The 18,322-nt window shown below is 44.5% G+C and overlaps 1 protein-coding gene across 4 annotated transcripts in view; it reads left to right on the plus strand.

Moving 5' to 3' along the window:
* TENM2 (teneurin transmembrane protein 2) overlaps positions 1-18,322 on the plus strand; it is a 984,758-nt gene that overhangs the window by 877,458 nt on the left and 88,978 nt on the right. For all 4 annotated transcript variants that reach the window (XM_011947738.1, XM_011947740.1, XM_011947741.1 and 1 more), the window contains one exon: positions 7,050-7,196. In XM_011947738.1, the coding sequence (XP_011803128.1) occupies positions 7,050-7,196 (147 nt within the window). The remainder of the gene's footprint in view (positions 1-7,049; positions 7,197-18,322) is intronic.

Below are 18,322 nucleotides of genomic sequence, written 5' to 3' on the forward strand. Positions count from 1 at the left end.
CACCTCATAACTGCCCTTAGCTTCAGTGGATTTTCTTCTCACTCAGCCCGTCCGATGTGGTACTGCTGGAGTTTTGGCTGGTGGTCACTGGGAGACTGAGGATTTCTTAGGCTGTGACACAACTACACACGGAGGACACTTGATAAACCATTTTTTAACTTGAAAAAGGATAGATTCTTGTTTTTTTCCCTGATCTCAGAGTGAGGCAAAGAGAAATGACCTCCACTTCAGGCTATGCCCTAAAGGGAAAGCTTACCACTAATTACATTATCTGTCATAACAACTATGTAGACACTGACAACAATGAGTGCCACTCTCTACTGAGCACTTAGAATGCGCCAAGCTCCGTTGAAATCTTTAGCTTTATCATTCCATTTAATACTTCTGGCATCTGTTAAAAAAAAAAAATAGTAAGCACAGTCTTGTGACCATCCCTAAATTATTTGATCAGCACATATTTCTTGAATGTCTGTTATGTGCCAACCATTCTTCTAGACCCTGAGAATATCTCAGTGAACAAAAGAGACAAAACTTTCTGCCTTTCTGGAAGCTGTATTCTATTGGAAGAGAAAATAAATAAGATTAACTAGTAAAATACACAGTTTTACAAATAGGCTGAGGCTCAGAGAGGTGGATCTACCAGTCCAAGCTCACACAGACAGCAAGAGAGACATGCAGATTCCAGTCTCAGACCTCTGACTCCAAACCAGGTTAAAGTTTTCCCCATAGTTGAAATTAAAAAAGAAAAAAAAAATACTCTTTTTTTTTCACCTCGGTTTGACCTAGGGTGTAGGTGCTTTCCTGATGGTCTCTTGAAGCAAGCAGGGACATCTCACTTCTCTGGCTTTCCCTGTCATCTGTCTGCATTTCCATGCAGCCTGTTTTATGCTTTTACTTGCATTTCCATCTGGATAGGGTATTGCCCTTTATGCTTTTCTTAGGCATGCTTGATGTTGAATATTAAAATCCCGTTTCTCTCTTCATACCCCTCATGCAGTATTAGCCACTTATTTCTACCTTTAAATTTCTGCACATGGCAGAACATTTCTTGATGCTTTTTTAGAAAAACCTTTTATGGTAATTATAGCTTTCTTCAAGTGCATTTATGCTTCCCTTTTTACCGTGCTGTAGACATTATTTTGTTCATGCCTAATTTTTGTTAAGGCAAAAACCCTGCCTACCTGGTAACTGTGTGGACAGACTTTCTTTTTCTAGTGGTTGGAATTTTATGTGTAGAGTCTTGGAAACTCTTTCATTTCCACTCTGCCAAAGCCATTGGATTCAGCCAGAGTTATTTGTTCATCATTTCCCCCAAGTACTTACTAAGTAGTGGCACTCCAAGAGTAAACAATCTAGACATGGTCCCTCCCTGACAGTTTTACACCATAGCAGGAGCGCCTGGGGCAGCTGTTCAGTTCACAATAGGGGCACCATTCAAAATGTAGGTAATGACAATGAGTACATTTATTATGACACTTTTCCAGCAGGTGACAGTAAAATGTCTTAAGGAAGGACTGCTACATGGCCTAGCAAGCATCAAGGAGGTACCAGCCAATTGTGATACAGTGGGGCGGATAGTACCACATAAAGGAAAGGATAAAGATGCCATGACCAGTACTGCTGGCATGAGCTTGGGAGCTCTGGAAAAGCTTCCAGGAGGAGTTGACTTCTGAGTGGGGATTTGGAGGATGTATTGAAGTTAGGGAGGTGAGAAAAGTGAAAAGGAAAGGCCAAGTGGCTTAAGTCTAACCAAAGGCTAAAGGGATGTTGAAATAGGCTGATGTGGTAAGAGCCAGTTCATACGAAGTCAGCAAGCCCAGTTAAGGACTTCAGACTTTACCCATGGGTCAATGGAAAGCTACTGAAGTATTTCCAGCAGTGTCCAGAATGTGAGAGATGGAGGCAGGGAGACCAGTTAGGAGGTTTTGACAAGCATCTGGACCAAAGATGAGGGTGGCTGGGGTTAATGTGGTAGCAGTAGGGGTGGAAGTAGAGCACAGATTCCAAGATATTTAGGAAGAAGGACAGATAGGAGTTCTTGCAGTTTATAGGAAAATTAGGCAGAACTTGGTTGGAATTAGAAGAGACAAGAGAATGTAGGAGAGGAGGGGAATAATTAAGAATGCCTCCAACGTTTCAGTGGTGGGCAATGGGGTAGATACCTGGATGTGCCATGCACTGCTCAAGGGGTCAGAGTTTGTGGGGAGGAAAGGTAAAGAGTCAGAATTCTTTTGAGTTTGAGATGCTTATGAGTGTACAGGTGGGGAACAGATGGCTGTGTTGAGATGCAAGTTGGGGTTCAGGTCTAGAGGTCAGAAGACTGGAGTTGAGGATTTAGGGGCCATCAGAATATAAGGGTGTGGGTTGTTTTTGTTGTTGTTGTTGTTTCCTTGTTTTGAGACTGAGTCTCACTCTGTTGCCCAGACTAGAGTGCAATAGCATGATCTTGACTCATTGCAGCCTCTGCCTTCTGGGTTCAGGTGATTCCCCAGCCTCAGCCTCCTGTGTAGCTGGGATTACAGGCACCTGCCACCACACCCAGCTAATTTTTGTATTTTTAGTAGAGATGGGGTTTCACCATTTTGGCCAGGCTGGTGCTGGTCTCGAACTCCGGACCTCAGGTGATCCCCCCACGTTGGCCTTCCAAAGTAGGTTTTTTTAAATCCCAAATTTCCACATCACCTCTCTCTATATAGGTTGGAATATGACAGAACTAGTCCATTCATGTCACTGGTGTCCTTGAGAATTCTCCCTGGGAAGAGGACTTTTGATCTTAGAGAGGAAGTTTCTATTGTCTTCTCATGACCCTCAGAAGAGTTTATAGATATAAGGCAGGCAGACAGAAAAGATATAGCACCCCCTGATTGCTTTTATCCATTCGAGCACCTTCTGCATGCCTAAAACCAGGCCCAGCTCTGGGATTCAACAGCAAACAACCAAATCTTGGATCTCATGGGGGTTTATGTCTAGGGCTAGGTTCCTCAACCTTAGCACGGTTAACATTTGGGGCTGTATCGTTCTTCACTGTGGGACCTGTCCTGTGCACTGTAGGATGTTAGCAGCACCACTGGCCTCTACCCACGAGATGCCAGTAGCACCCTCCTCAAATTGTGGCAATCAAAAAATGTCTCCTGACTGGGCATGGTGGCTCATGCCTAGAGTGCTGTAATCCCAGCACTTTGGGAGGCCAAGGCAGGCAGATCACTTGAGGTCAGAAGTTCAAGACCAGCCTGGCCAACATGGTGAAACCCCCACCTCTACTAAAAAAAAAATATATATATATATATATATGCACACACACATATATATATATGCACACACACATATATATATATGCACACACATATATATATATAGTCGTTGTTTGTGTGTGTGTGTATATATATATGTATATATACACACAAAAAAAATCAGTTGGATGTGGTGGCATGCACCTGTAGTCCCAGCTACTGAGGAGGCTGAGGCAGGAGAATCATTTGAACCTGAGAGGCAGAGGCTGCAGTGAGCCAACATTGCACCACTGCACTCCAGCCTGGGCAAAAGGGTGAGACTCCGTCTCAAAAAATAAAAATAAAAAATAAAAAGTGTCTTCAGACAATGCCAAATGTTTTCTGGAGAGAAATAGGGGTACAGAATTGCCTTTGTTGAGAACCACTGGTATAGGGTCATGATAGAACCTGCAGTCTCCAGGCAGCCAGCTCTCTCTAGCGCCATAAAAGAGGAACCAAACAGGTATGCTTTAAGGGGCTTTATATTAGTGGTCTTGGAGACAGGCAGTACCAGCCTGAAATCCAGAAGACTTCCTATAGGAGACTTCTTGGATGCCCCAGTATAAGCTTATACTTGGATGCCCCAGTATAAGTCCAATCCAACTTCAGTTATAGCATCCTCTCCAGAGAAACGCCTCTACCTCATACCTGTTTTGCCCTGCAGACTAATTACTTCCTAGGTTTTGTTTTTCCTTAAGCAGAAGCTGGCTTTGCACTTTACAAACACAAAGGATCACCTCCTCAGAAGGCCACCGGTAGAATGAACTTGTGCTGGGGTTAGCTTGGGGTTGCCTAGCAACGCCGTGCACCTACCAGGGCTGTTTTCTTCCTCTTCAAGCTAAAAGCAAAGTCCTGTCCATTAATTCCCACCTGCCCTGAAACTTCTCAGAGATTTGCCAGCTTCCTACTGCTCATGTTTTCATCTTCCTCATGTGATATGGAGAAAACCTGCTACTGTGGTCTGTTTATTTCACTTCAGTTGGTTGGCAGGGGAAGGATGGGGAGGAAGCAAGAGAGAAACAGAAGGGGTTAAAAAAAAAAGCCTCATTCAATCTAGAAATATATGTATTTTGAGTGCTTATCTCTGACTGACATGCTAGTGTTTTTTGCAGATTTAAATCTGATGTAGCGGACGTGGGTTTCCTATACAATGAGGCTTCTGTTGACACATTGGACATGAATTTAGTCAGACATGAGACCTCAAAGTAGCTAAATAACAAAGCTCCACCAAATAGATACCATGCTGAGCAAATGTTGATAGGTCTGTCATTTAGTGTATTTTCTGTGATCCGTTCCCCAAAACTCTACCAGGAGAAATTGTTAAAGCTGAAGGTAGCTGGAGGTTGAAGAAATTCTCTTTTCCTTGAGAATCTGTGAAATGTCCCTTGGGCTTTTCCTACTGAGCTCATTTTGTTCCTGCAGAAATGTTTGTGGCATTTCTCTGCAGCTGGGGATGGCTTTCCCTCCACATACCCTCTCACGGTAGGAAGTGAACAGGGGTTTTCCAGGCAGGGCCACAGTCAGGAAAAGCATAGAAATGTGAATCTGGGCTTTGTGAGGAGAGGTGTGTAGACCAAACAAGCCTTTCTCCAGGTGTGCACACACTGGTGATTTACTTGCCTGCTGGACTTAGCGCCAGGCTGTGCAACAAAAGAAAACGGTTTCCCTGGTAAGAGTCTCCTTGTTTGCTCTCTCAAGACAGCTCAGCTTCCCTAGGGAGTGCCCCACATAGGTCTCCTCTGTTGCATGCACTCCTCACCCAGATCCCAATCCAATACCACCTTCTGGAAAGGATGAGAGGCAGCAAACACTGAAGAGTGAAACTCCTCTTCTTAAAGAAGTAAAACTTAATTGCATACCCTTGAGACCTTACTTCTTAGGAAGATGCCTTTAAATTCCCACCACCAGCCAGACACAATGCCTCATGACTGTAATCCTAGCACTTTGGGAGGCAGAGGCTGCAGGATCATTTGAGACCAGGAGTTCAAGACTAACCTGGGCAACATAGCAAGACCCCATCTCTACTAAAAATTAAAAAGAAAAAAATCGCTGGGCTTGGTGGCATGCACTTGCAGTCCTACCTACTCGGGAGGCTGAGGCAGGAGGATCACTCAAGCCCAGGAGTTCAAGGTGGCAGTGAGCTATGATCATGCCACTGCACTCCAGCCTGAGTGATAGAGTAAGACCCTGTCTCAAATTCCCACCACTGCCATATGCACATACTAGGTTTATCAGCATTCTCATAAGGGGTACTCAAGAGAAAAGAAGGAAGATGCTAGGTGAAGGCCTCTGGAACACTGGAGAGAGGAGTAGGGGAGATGCATGCTTTTGATTCACAAGATTTGGGCCAGGAAGGTTTCAAATCAATTACTTCCATCACTACAAAGCTTTTTATCCTCCGCCATGGCCCAGTCCAGCCTGCACTTTATGTAGTTTAAAAATAGGCGTAGAAAAAGATGGAAACAGAGATGGTGGCAGAGGTAGAGATAGGATTCGCGATAGATATTTGAGGAAATTACTTTCTGGGAAAAATTAAATTAATGGTCATTGGGGTATATTTAAATTAAGTAAGAAAACATATCCCCAGTGCACAACTCTGCGAATTTACTAGAAGTCATTGCATTGTACACTTAAAACAGGTGAATTTTATGGTATATAAATTATGCCCCAATAAAGCTATGAAAAGAAAGAAAAATGAGAAGATGTCTAGGAATTCTTGCCAGCATGTAGGTTTTGTGAGTGTGGCCACATCCTAGTAGTTCTTTGCTTCTCTCCTACCTGTTATAAAGAGTCACGGAGGCTCTGCTAGTGAGACCTTTCCCCTCTCTCTTTAGTGCACCTCCTTTCTCCACTTTCCTCCCCCAGACTCCCTTTGTCCAAACTCAGATCAGGAGAGTGCTGGCTGCAATTGTTTTGGGTCCTGGAGTAAATAGAAAATTACACAGGCAGCCGATTCTGCACAGGCACGTGAGCGCATGCTCGCTCTCACACACACACACATACACCAATAAAGGAAAAGAAATCCACAAAATAAGAACTACTCCTACCCCACCACCCTTCCACCAAGCACATATATTTTTTTCTTCTATCTTTCCCCGATTCATGGCACCCAGCATCTATCCCCTCCACAGCCTTCGAATCCTGCAGTATTTTCAAATCGTGCCATAAATAGGTTGAGTGATAAGCAGCCAACATCTTTAAGTGCCCCTTAAAACTAAATATTACCTGTACAAGCATATGAAAATAGCTCAGCAGAACCATCCAGTTTTCGGTCATGAGAAGCTCATGATAATCCTATGTAAATATATATTTAAAACTCTGAAAGATGGCGGGCACTTTGCCTCCATCCTGGGTTGATAGGGAATTTTTTCTCTTCTACGGAAGAGCACTTCTTAAAAAAAGAAAAAAAGGAAGAAAGAAAAGCTTCTTTTCAGTAGCATCGATCCTGAGCTATTGGCTGGAAATCACAGCCTAGCTAGTCTGGTGGTCAGCTCAGCACTGGTTTAGTTGTCTGGAATGTGCATTGAACTCCTCGCTTTGGGAAGGTTGCCTCTGACCTAGGTCAGTTGTCACTGGGGATCCCCTGCATCTGCGACCCCACTCTGTCTTGCTACTGCATGCGTTGCCTGCTCCCCTGACTCTGTGGAAGGCAGGCGCGGGCCCCACTGTGAGGCTGGCCCAGCGGCTGCCCTGCGGCCTTGCTCCCCTCTGCATGGCTCCCCTGCTTCCCTAGCGCAGCCTCACGTCCCTCCTTCTCATCCTCTCCATTTCTCCAACCAGATGGCTGCCCTGACTTGTGCAACGGTAACGGGAGATGCACACTGGGTCAGAACAGCTGGCAGTGTGTCTGCCAGACCGGCTGGAGAGGGCCCGGATGCAACGTTGCCATGGAAACTTCCTGTGCTGATAACAAGGATAATGAGGGAGGTGAGCACGCGTCTTCTCATTCCCAGCCCCTAAGAGCAGAACGTTGTCCATGCTTTTGTCATGAGTCATTTTTCTTCTGAAAGACCTTCCCTGCACTATTGTCAAATGTTGTTGTAACATTTTCTTTGAAGCAAATGCAGCAGAGAACAGGGATCCTTACACCAGGGGGGATCTCTGGGAGACACCGGCTGGAGGCACTGGGGGTTGATGCTGGCTCAGAATTCCCAAGTATCCATTGCCACATAAAGGTGGCTGGACCCTGGCACTGCCTTCAGGGTGACCAGTCCTGCCAGACCTTTCAGGGCTGGGGACAACAGTCAGTGACATTGAGGATGACAATCTATGCCTACCGCACTAGGCTGTCATAAGCAATGCCTGCTGCCTTCATCCTTACAGCCCTTTGAGATGTCACTTTACAGATGAGGAAACCAAGGCCTGAAGAGTGATTAAGTAACTTTTTCGAGATAATCCAACCACTATTAGTAAAATTGAGACCCAAACCCAGCTAAGGCTCCAAAGTGTCTGTTCTAACTAGTTGTCAGCAAACTATGGTCCATGGACCAATCCTGACCTGTAAGCTAAAAATAGTTTTAACATTTTTAATGGCTGGGGGAAAAAAATTATAAAAAGAACAATATTTGATGGTGTGTAAATTATGTGAAATTCAAATTTTGATGTTTATAAATTTTTAAACAGCTTTATTGAGGTATAATCAACATATAAAAAGCTGTGTATATGGCCGGGTATGGTGGCGCACGCCTATAATCCCAGCACTTTGGGAGGCCATCACCACCATCAAGGCGATAAACATGTCCATCACCTCCCAAAGTTTCTTCCTACTGACTGAACCAAAGGTTGGGCTGCTTGTTTTCAAGGTCCAATAACAAGATGCAGACAAACTGTGAAAGTAACCAGAAATAAACTCTCCCAGGTACAGGGAGAAGGCCAGAGATAATTCACGAGGCCAACTCAAAATTACGAAGTTTTCCAGTGCATATATACCTTCTAAGCTATGTGTCTACGTGTAAGTGTACATTCATCTGAAGACACAAGTGATTGATTCCATCTAATCTATAACTAAGGTTTGGGTCCTGGAGAGCTTCTTCCAGAGCCTCAGTAAATTTGCTTAATCTAGATGGGTCCTGGTGCCAGGAGTGATAACCCTTATCTTGTCTCCAGCTAAGGTGTGGAGGTCTGGGGAGTTCCTTTAGACTCCCAGTAAAACTTGTTTAATCCTAAACAGGTCCTGGTACGAGGAATGTAAGAATTCCTTCATTATCTCGTGAAGGTTCAAGGCCCAGGAAAGGCCTAGGCAAGACTCTTGGTGGGCTTTTGTTACATTCTAGCCTTTGTGTAAGGGCGCTGGCTCTTTCCGCCTATAATATTTAACCTAACCATTCATTCAGTGCCGAAACAGTTGTCAGGGAAGCCTGCCTGTTCAGCTGTTGCCGAGACATGGCCTGCCACACTGCTCTCTTTGTGATTATTGTTGTGGGGTGATTTTTTGGTTTTAGAAGTTTTTGTGGTAAGAACATTTCAATGTGAGATCTACCCTCTTAGCAAATTTTGAGTATACACTACTTTGTTAGCTATAGACACTATGCTATGTGGTAGATCTTCAGAATGTCTTTATCTTGCATCAGTGACACTTTGTACCCCTTAACCCACACCTCTCCATTTATTGGAATATAACCATGCCCATTTGTTTATGTTTGGTCTAGGGCTGCTTTCACTCTCCATGTCAGAGTGGAGTCACAACAAAAACCACTTGGCCATCAAAGCCTAAAATATTTACTCTCTGGCCCTTTACAGGAAAAGTTTTCTATCCCCAATTCTAAACCTCTGAGCTGAATTTCCGCATGTTACTTCCTGATGGAGTGCTAAGTTTCTGGGGCTAAATGAGGTTGGCTTAGCCTGTGGGCCACCTGATCTCCTAAGAATACTGTGGAATGTTCCCTAGACTTTAGTACAGGTGTGTTATCCACCCCCGCCAAAATTACCAACTGATCAGAATTCACTAGGAGCAGCAGTTGTTTCAGAGTGTAAGAAGATCCATGAGTCCAATTATTTGATTTAACAAAAATGTATTTAGTGCCACCTTGGACCAGTCATTGAAATCTAGGAATATGAATGACCAAGCTAAAGTCAATCACTGCCTTCATGGCCCCAACGGGTCCTTTCAGCGGTGTCCAGAGCAGGGTGTAATCCATCAGGGTGGTGGATGACAGTATTAGATATTCTATTTTTATTTGTTCTCATCCTCTTAATGGATATTTTGCAGTTTCCATAATTTATGATTGCCATTGTGCCTGTATGTAATTTGCAAATAAACAGATGTACATACACTGATAGGAATACACAATCAAAACACTTTACAGACCTGATGTGGTTTACAGAGCTCCCATTCATTCATTTTCTCTTTCCTGAAACAGAGCCAAAGGAGAAAGCACTTTAATTCATTTTTTAACAAGTTAAGGCATAACTACATAATGCATTTTTTTTCAAGTCAGAATCGCACGACTTTTGCTGGTAAGATTCACTGTTTTTCCTTCTGCCTCCCTGGCGATTTCACTGAGCACAGTGGTTGCTTACAGATCAGCTTCTACTTCCAGAAAGGAGCTGCTCTCCTGGCTCCCTTCCCTGTTCCTGGTGTCAGCAGCTGAAAGCATAACAAATGGCTGGAATGCTGCACAGAGGGAAGAGAGGAAACTCTGGGGGACCATCTCCCCAGCATATCCTGCGTTACCCACCTCCCTCCCCACCAGCCCTACCCCTGATCCCAGCTCCCACCTGGCCAAAACCAAATTCCTGTAGTGATGGGGCTAAAAAAGGCTCACAGGGTCCCCAGTCCTAAGGGTTGCCCACCAGGCACAATTCAGGATCCCCCCCTGGCTGGCAGAGACAAAGCAGTCCAAAGGCAGGGCACAAAAGCAAATGAGGCAGTGATTATGCTAAAGACAATAATGGCCTTGTTATGGGAACTATTAAAGCAAACCTCCCAAGGAAGTAATTAACCACAAAGAAAAAAAAAGAAGGCTGCATGGTGTTTATAAAAAGAAACTCCCAGTTAATTCAGAGTTGCTTATTTCAGGTGAGAAGGGTAGACACCAATTCTGTCTCACCTGGCGTAAGCAATTCACAATTAACTGAGTTCTGTTTTTGGAGGAGATTCCTTGGTGTAGAGTATCCTTTTTATGGTTAATGACTTCCCTAGGAGGTGTGCTAAGCACTTTGCTGTTTATTGATAAATATTAAGGTTGCTCCTCATCAACTCCAGATTCAATCCTGCAGCACACTAAATATATCACTCTTTTTGTTTGGTTGGGGTTGGGGTGGGAGTTCTGCCCTAGTCTCTGTCCTGCTTTATGAGTTTTCAAGAAGGGCTATGTGAGTTTATAAACCTGGCAATGGATCAGAGGCACCCGGGCAGAACATGAATGCAGACCTGGGGAGCAGCTGCAATGAACACATTCGTTATAAATTTCATGAATGGGCAAAATAATACAGCAATCTACCAAAGTGGACTGGAAAAGGCAAATCACTTTTCCATCTAGAAACACTCGAAAAAAAAAATCTGAAGGGATATATATATTTTTTATTTTAAACTGAGATGGCTATAGATACAAATACAGATAGAGATATTTGAAACCTTTAACAGTCTTTCTTCAACCTAGGTTCCTCTATGAGAGAACTAAGCCCCAATACTTTATGGCCACTAGTAGTTATGAAACTTCAGCATGTGGCAAAACCACCTTGATTCAACACAGAGTGCTAAGCCCTATCCCTAGAGATCCTGATTCTCTAAGTCTGGGGAGGGCAGTGCAAGACTTTGAATTTCTAGTATATATCCCAGCAGTGCTGACACAGGGGACGCTGATGCAGGTCCTCCTGGAGAACCACTGTCCTAAGCCATCCGATCTATACAATGAATTAACTTCTCTCCTGTGCATCTAGAATGGTGCTGGATAAAGTACCTCCTTTGGAAGAACTGAGAAAACTTTCACTCAAATGTGCTCTGTAGTTAGCAGTGTTGAGATGAAAATCCCTGTTGGAGAAGGCTGCCTTAGAATATCCCCGCCAAAACAGTTTATGCCGATTCCCTGCCTTCTCATCCCCTTGGCTTTCAAAGTCTCCAAACACCCCTAGTCATGTGACCGCTGTTCATGTAACCTCAGGAAGCAGTGGCTGATTCTGAAGGGATAAGCCTTACCTGCCCATGGCCACTAAAAAGAAGTGGAAATTGTTCAGACAGACATGGCAGCCAGCAGACTGTCTTTTTAGTAGTAAGAGATCTTCACTTGAACTGCTCACCCCAATTTGAAAAAGAAGAGACTCAAAGAAATATTTTTGCTTACAGAAGACAAATACCAGCTCATTAAAGTCTGAGAATACACACAACATGTGCACCAAGTGACAGGCGGATAATATTTAATTATCACCACCAAGACAGAGGTGCGAGATTTAGTTCATCACAGCCAGGGGTAGGAGAGAGGGTGTAGATTTCCTCTAAAAGTGGGAACCACAAGGTGAGGAGGCGTTGTTACACCGTCTGGCCTGGTGAGACAGTCCTTACTCCTTCTCCACTCCCCTTTATCACCCTGAACTTAGAGTCAGGAGCCCTAGCCCTCCCATCATTTCAAGCTGGCATAGGAGTGAGTCTGAAGCTCCTGTGGAATCCTATGAGATGCTTTCTCCCAGCTGTGGGCAGCGGTGACAGTGGAGACCAAGGGAGGTGATGTCATAACCACATCACCTGGACGTAGGGGTAGGAGGAAGCCCTTTTTAGGCTGAGCTCGTCCTCAGTCACCCCGCATCACTTTCTTCCTTACTAAACTAGGAGAGATGTCTTTTCCCCCTGTTCTGTTTCAACACAGCATTGAAAGATGTTTTGCACCTTCTCTTTCACGTCCCTGGTTTCTGAACAGGTGACACTGTATCATCATAATTGATTGAGGGCTTGGGCTTCAGAGTCAGCCTTTGTATCCCAGCTCTGCAAGTCACTTTGCTTCTCAAATTCTCAATCTTCTTATCTGCAAAATAGGCATGGCAATGCCAATGCCACTAGCTGGTGTGAAGTTTAAGTGAGAAAATGCATGTGATATATTTTACAAGACACCTGGCTCATAGATGCCCTCACATATTGGCTGCTGCTAGCATTGACATTATTAATATTAATGTTATTTTCTAGAAAGGAGACCGAATTCATATAGATGGAACCCAACCAATAATTTTTCTAGTGTACACAACCACAAAGATTCTAACTTTGTGCTTATTGAACTTCAGTGCTGCGTGACTGTGTGGAGGGCTTGTTTAAAAGTCAGATTTCTAAGTGCCCACCTTAGAGGTTCTGATTTATTAGTCAGATGTAGGATCCAAGAATCTGTACTTCTACCAAGCAACCCAGAGTGTCTGATACAAGTGTGTTTGCTCTGCAGGTGACATTTTGGGATAAACTTTTTAAAATAATGGTTTTCCCTGGGTGGGCTGACCCAGCCTAATGTCACAGTGCTTACATCCCAAACCCTTTCCCCTAGAATCCCCAAAACATAGGAGTGCAGTGAGGAGAGGGAAATTTTATTTCAGGAAGAAATAAGTAGCTGAAAAGACATGAAGTCTGGGCATGGTGGCTCACGCCCGTAATCCTAACACTTTGGGAGACCAAGGTGAGTGGATCACTTGAGCTCAAGAGTTCAAAACCAGCTTTGGCAACATGGTGAAACTCCATCTCTACAAAAAAATACAGAAATTAGCCAGGCAGGCATCCTGGCATGTACCTGTAGTTCCAGCTACTCAGGAGGCCGAGGTAGAAGGATTGCTTGCTCAGGAAGTTGAGGCTGCAGTGAACATTGATTGCGCTATTGCACTCCAGCCTGGGTGACAGCGTGAGACCCTGTCTCAAAAAAAAAGACAAGACATGAAGATATTTTTCCATTTAGGCCCTTAGTGAATGACTTCAGTATGATTTAGAAGTTCTCCGTTCTTGGGTGGAGAGTTGGCTAATGTTTGTTTCAAAGTTTAAAACCCTTTAACTCTCTGTCATTGGGGTATGAATTCATCCATCCACTCATCCATCCATCCATCCATTCATTAGCTTATTCATTTATGGTTTAACAAACATTTGTTGAGGGTTTACTAAATGTTAGACCCTGAAAATAAGCTTTTAGAATACTAAAGCAAACATGACATATGTCCATAAAGAGCTCACTATCCATCTACAAAGGTGGATAAACACATTGTTATTATTATTATTACAGTCCAGCATGTGAGAGGTGACAGGGATGGACCATCTTATTAGATGGCAGTAGTTCAGTGGGAGCATAGCAAAGGGACTGTCACATGTATGGCTGTCAGGAGCATGACATGAGAGAAAGCCCAGCCCAGTGTTAAGGCCAGGCTCTTCTGCTCGTTCCCATGGAGTGTCCTCAAAGCCACAGATCTGTGTGATCAGTAACCCCTGGTAGAGGCTCTTCAGACCACTAGCAGTTTCTGTAGTTCCCTCTCTAAATGAAGGACTCTACACTGGCTTCTCCGCAGAGCAGTATTTCCCATCCTACCTCCATCTGCAAGGCTTGGTTCCTTGCTTCACTCCAAAAGAGGCTGCCTTGGGTTAAGAGACGTGAATGCTGGCCTGAGCTCTGGGCATGCCATCCAAGGCACTCCAGCCAGGTCTAAATGAGGAGAAATAACACTGGAGTCTGTCCAAAGCACTTGGAACAGACAAAACCCACCCCTCGCCCACTGCCTCCTTCCACTCCCTCCCCATCCCATAACCATCCAAATTGGTTTGACACGATTCAGGAATGCTCTTCCAGCATTTATCTCACTTGTTAATTAATAACTCACCTTGTCTATGCATTTAGCAGAGCCAAGCTTGGGACTTCAGGGACTCCAAAAGGGTTCTGGTTCCCAGGCCCAAATAGTCCAGTCTCTTCCTCCAGTGAGAGACAAAGCTTGGTGAACCCATTGTAAATGCCTTGATTAATATATCCCAATCATGTTGATGGATTGGTTGGGTGGGGAACAGCTTAAAAGTACAACATTGTGCTATTAATTGGGTTGGATGAGGATTCCCTTTGCAGTCCAAAGACCTTGTGGCAAATGTAGCTGGGCCATAAACACAGTCCCTGATTAGCTCCCAGAGAGAAAAGCAGTGCATCTAATGCTTAGGAGGAAAACTTGGCCTTGAGGACACTGCCAGCTGGCCAGATGCTGGGTCTCTCTTCTTTAGGGGGGAAGTAGAATTAGCCTCAACTGAGATCCTCAGGGAACACATAGCAACAGGGATCTGAAATTATTCTGGCTCTTCCAGTTGAAAGAAGATCTTTGACTTCCTGGGCATATTTGACTAGAGAATCTTCTGTTTAGAAAACTGTAAGGTAGAGGTTCAGTTTTCTTTTATTCTACTGAGGTTTAGAAAAAAGATAGAACCAACTGGGCATGGCAGCTCACACCTGTAATCCCAACACTTTGGGAGACCAAGGAGGGTGGATCACTTGAGGTCAGGAGTTTGAGACCAGCCTGACCAATATGATGAAACCCTGTCTCTACTAAAAATACAAAAATTAGCCGGACATAGTGGCTCACACCTGTAGTCCCAGCTACTCAAGAGGCTGAGGCATGAGAATCTCTTGAACCTAGGAGGCAGAGGCTGCAGTGAGGCAAGATCGCACCACTGCAGCACTCCAGGCTGGGTGACAGAGCAAGATTCCATCTCAAAAAGAAAAGAAAGAAAGGTAGAACCTATTCTCTTGCATATAAAAATTATAATCAGTAAGTTTTTTGAGAGCTTACATATGCCAAGCACTGTGCTGAGCTTGCTCTGCACCTGGGTTACAGGAACAGCCTCGCAAGTGGTCTCCCTGCTACTCCTCTTGCCGTCTGCTCTCTGTTCCTCCACATGGCAGCCAGAGGGACTGTTTTGGTAGGTTGATGCAAAAGTTATTGCAGTTTTGACCATTGAAAGCAATTAATTTTGCACCAACCTAATACACTGTAAATCTCATCATTCCATGTTCTCAAAGGGTTTCTCATGAAGTTAGAATGAAAATCAGATTTTTTTTTCACCTTGGCTTAGAGGGCCCTCTGTGTGTCCCCTGCCTTGTCTCTGACCTGTCCTCCCCCATCTCCTCTGGAAACTCAGCCTCATCCACTCTGGCCAGTGTTCAGACCACACAAGTGCAAAGATTAGTTCCACCTGAGGGTCTTTGCTAGTGCAAGGTGGAAATGCCCAATCCAGGCACATTGTGTCACTGGCTCATTGTAGTCATTCAGTTCTCAGCTCAAATGCCTGAGGAGGACTTACTATGAAGTCTTCCTCTGTCTCTCTCCCATCAACCATTAGTATTTCCTTTATGGAAATATCACACTCCTAAATTTTCTCACACTATTATTTTTGTAGGTTCTCTGTTTCTTCACACTAGACTATAAGTTCAATGAGTCTATTTCATCATATTATTTCCATTATACAGATAAGGATACAAAGGCTCAAGAAGTTAAGACTCAGAATAGGCTTTTCAGCTAACCACCATGATATATGGCTTTTCTCCTTTAAAGCCATTGGCTCATTTTTTCTAAAACACTCAAAAAATTTGGACGGTGCTTCTGAAGAAGATTCAAACAAGTACAGAATGTGTGTTGCTGCAAAGAAGCCTTAGAAACAATCACCTCAAAGACAAAACTTTTCCATTGAAAACCTTTTCCTGGTACATGTAATTGACCATTGAATTAGTTTTGTTTTTTTTTTTTTAAAAAAAAAGGTGTTTAAAGTTTATAATTTACTCAACACAGCACTTTCAGGCTTTTTTAATCAAGTCTTTATTAGTTTAAATGGTTATTAAGTGTCTCTTAAGGGATTATGTTTTTTTCCCCCGATTAGATGACAAATCAAATATTCATTATGAAATTGTGATGAAAATGCATAATCTGAAAAAAAATTTTAATCACGTAAATCACTATGGAATTATTTTAGGGAATTAAAGGATGAAAACGCAGATTTCACTGGTGGCAAGGAGGTAACGTTGATATCGTTATGTTGGCTTCCTGTATTTGTGCCTTGGCCAGAGTCTTGCCCTAGATGGTGGCAGGCACACCCCTGCCATCCCCCGGTCTCTGTGACCAGCATGTGAATAAAGAGGCAAGGTCCTCGTGCCATCACTAGCTCTCTTGCTCCCACAGTCTTCCTCCCAGTCCAGACTGGTGGTTCCCTACTGGGGCAACTCGCTCGCCCAGGAACATCTGGCAGTGACTGGAAGCATTCATGAGTCATGGCGGTGGGGAGGTAGGGAGGTGCTACTGGCATCCAGCGGGTAGAGGCCAGGGTTGCTGCTAAATGCCCTACACACATAGGAAAGCCCCAAATCAAAGAATGATCCGACTCAAAATGTCAATAACGCCAAGGCTGAGAAATCCGATATAGACATTTAATGTCCCAGGAACACATCTGTCTGAGGGACCAGATGGTCCCAAAACAAGCAGTGTCCATGGGCCTGATTTGAAAGGACGTGATGTCCAAAACCCTAAGGCATTGAGCCCTTACCAAGGGCCAGGCCCATGCTAAAACTTCACCCACATTGCTTAAATAAATCATAACAATCCCCACAAGAGCCTAAGAGTCTCTCATTATCCTTTACATAGAAGCAGAAACTAAGAGCCAGAGAGGTGAAGTGGCTTGTCCAAGCTCCCAAAGCAAAAACATAGCCAAGGCAAGATTCAGAACCTGGGTCAAGAGCCCTCCTCTGGGTGCCTCACAGCACCTGAGTGTTTGTTGTGTTTGGGCTCAGAGCAAGGCAGAGCATAAGGGCTTGAACAACCTCCGCCCCATGGAAACATGAATTCTGCAGCATGCTTAAAAATACCATCGACGTTAGCTTTTCCCTCCAGTTTTGGATTTGGAACGCTTTTTTGCCACAAAGTGGTTAGGCACTGAAATGCCAGGGGGTGAGCAGGGGAGAGTTGAGCAGTTGGACTTTAAATAGCAAGGTGTTAGCAAGCAGCACAGCAAGAGCAGCTGCCCAAGGCCTGTGCTCTTTTCTTTGACTTTCTATCTTCTCAGCCAAGAGCTCTGGGGGATTGGAGAGGGGCCAGAACTCTGTGGCCAAGTGCAAATCCAGAGAAAACTGCAAGGTGTTCCCCAAACTGCTGTGCCTAATGCTTCTCTTCCTCCCCACTCACAACCAAGACCTAACCTTTCCACGGTGATTCTCCTCCTCTGCCTGTCCTCAGGGTATGTCATCATGGAGCTCTCCCCACCCCCTTCAGTTTCCTGAAACTCCATGGCCACGTGCACTGAGGCACACTACCTCTTTCATTTATGAGAATCACAGGATGATTTCATTTGTGGGAGTCTGGAAATGTCAGATGCAAAAAGGCTAAAATATAGAGTCCCCAGCAGCTGCAAAGCCCAGGGAGGGAAAGTCACTTACTTAAGGCCAAGGAGCAGGTAGGGCAGACCTGAGACTGTAGTCCTGGTTTCCTGGCTCAAAATCCAGTATGCTATGTTACCACCAGAAGGACCCAGTGACCCTCAGGAGAATGGGTGCCTGCCACTACTGGTTGGAGCCAAGATCTGTCTCAGACCTGGGACCTAGATTAGAATGAGTGGAGGTGCCTAGGGCACCTCACAGTGAGTGCCACCTTCACTTTTGCCCCCTCAGCCCTTCATTCACCTCTTCCTAGTTGCAACCCTGCTCAGACCTCTTGTCACTGATGGCAATGACAGAAAACACCCTCTCCCACACCAGCCACACTCCTGGACAGACCCCTCACCACCAAAATCATTTATTCATTCAACAAACATATACCAAGCCCCCACTCTGTGGCCGGGCATGTGAATGAGAAAGACTCAAACTCTGGCCATAAAGAATCCTCCCTCTGGTGGGAAGTAAAATACATACGAAAGCTGTCACTGCAGAGCCACATATTAAGGGTCCACAATAGAAGCAAGGCCAAGAGACCATGGCCACTCACAAGAGAGGCACTGAAGGCTTCCAAAATAGGTACAGCTTGAATATTAAAAGATATAAAGGAATTAGGCAAGGAAGGAGGGAAAAGCATTGTGAATGAAGGAAAGGGCAAATGCACAGAGGCAAGAAACAGCAATGCCTGTGTGGGGCCTCTGAGAAGCCTGA

The sequence above is a fragment of the Colobus angolensis genome, unplaced genomic scaffold (assembly GCF_000951035.1).
Source record: "Colobus angolensis palliatus isolate OR3802 unplaced genomic scaffold, Cang.pa_1.0 Scaffold27, whole genome shotgun sequence".
Lineage (NCBI taxonomy): Eukaryota > Metazoa > Chordata > Mammalia > Primates > Cercopithecidae > Colobus > Colobus angolensis.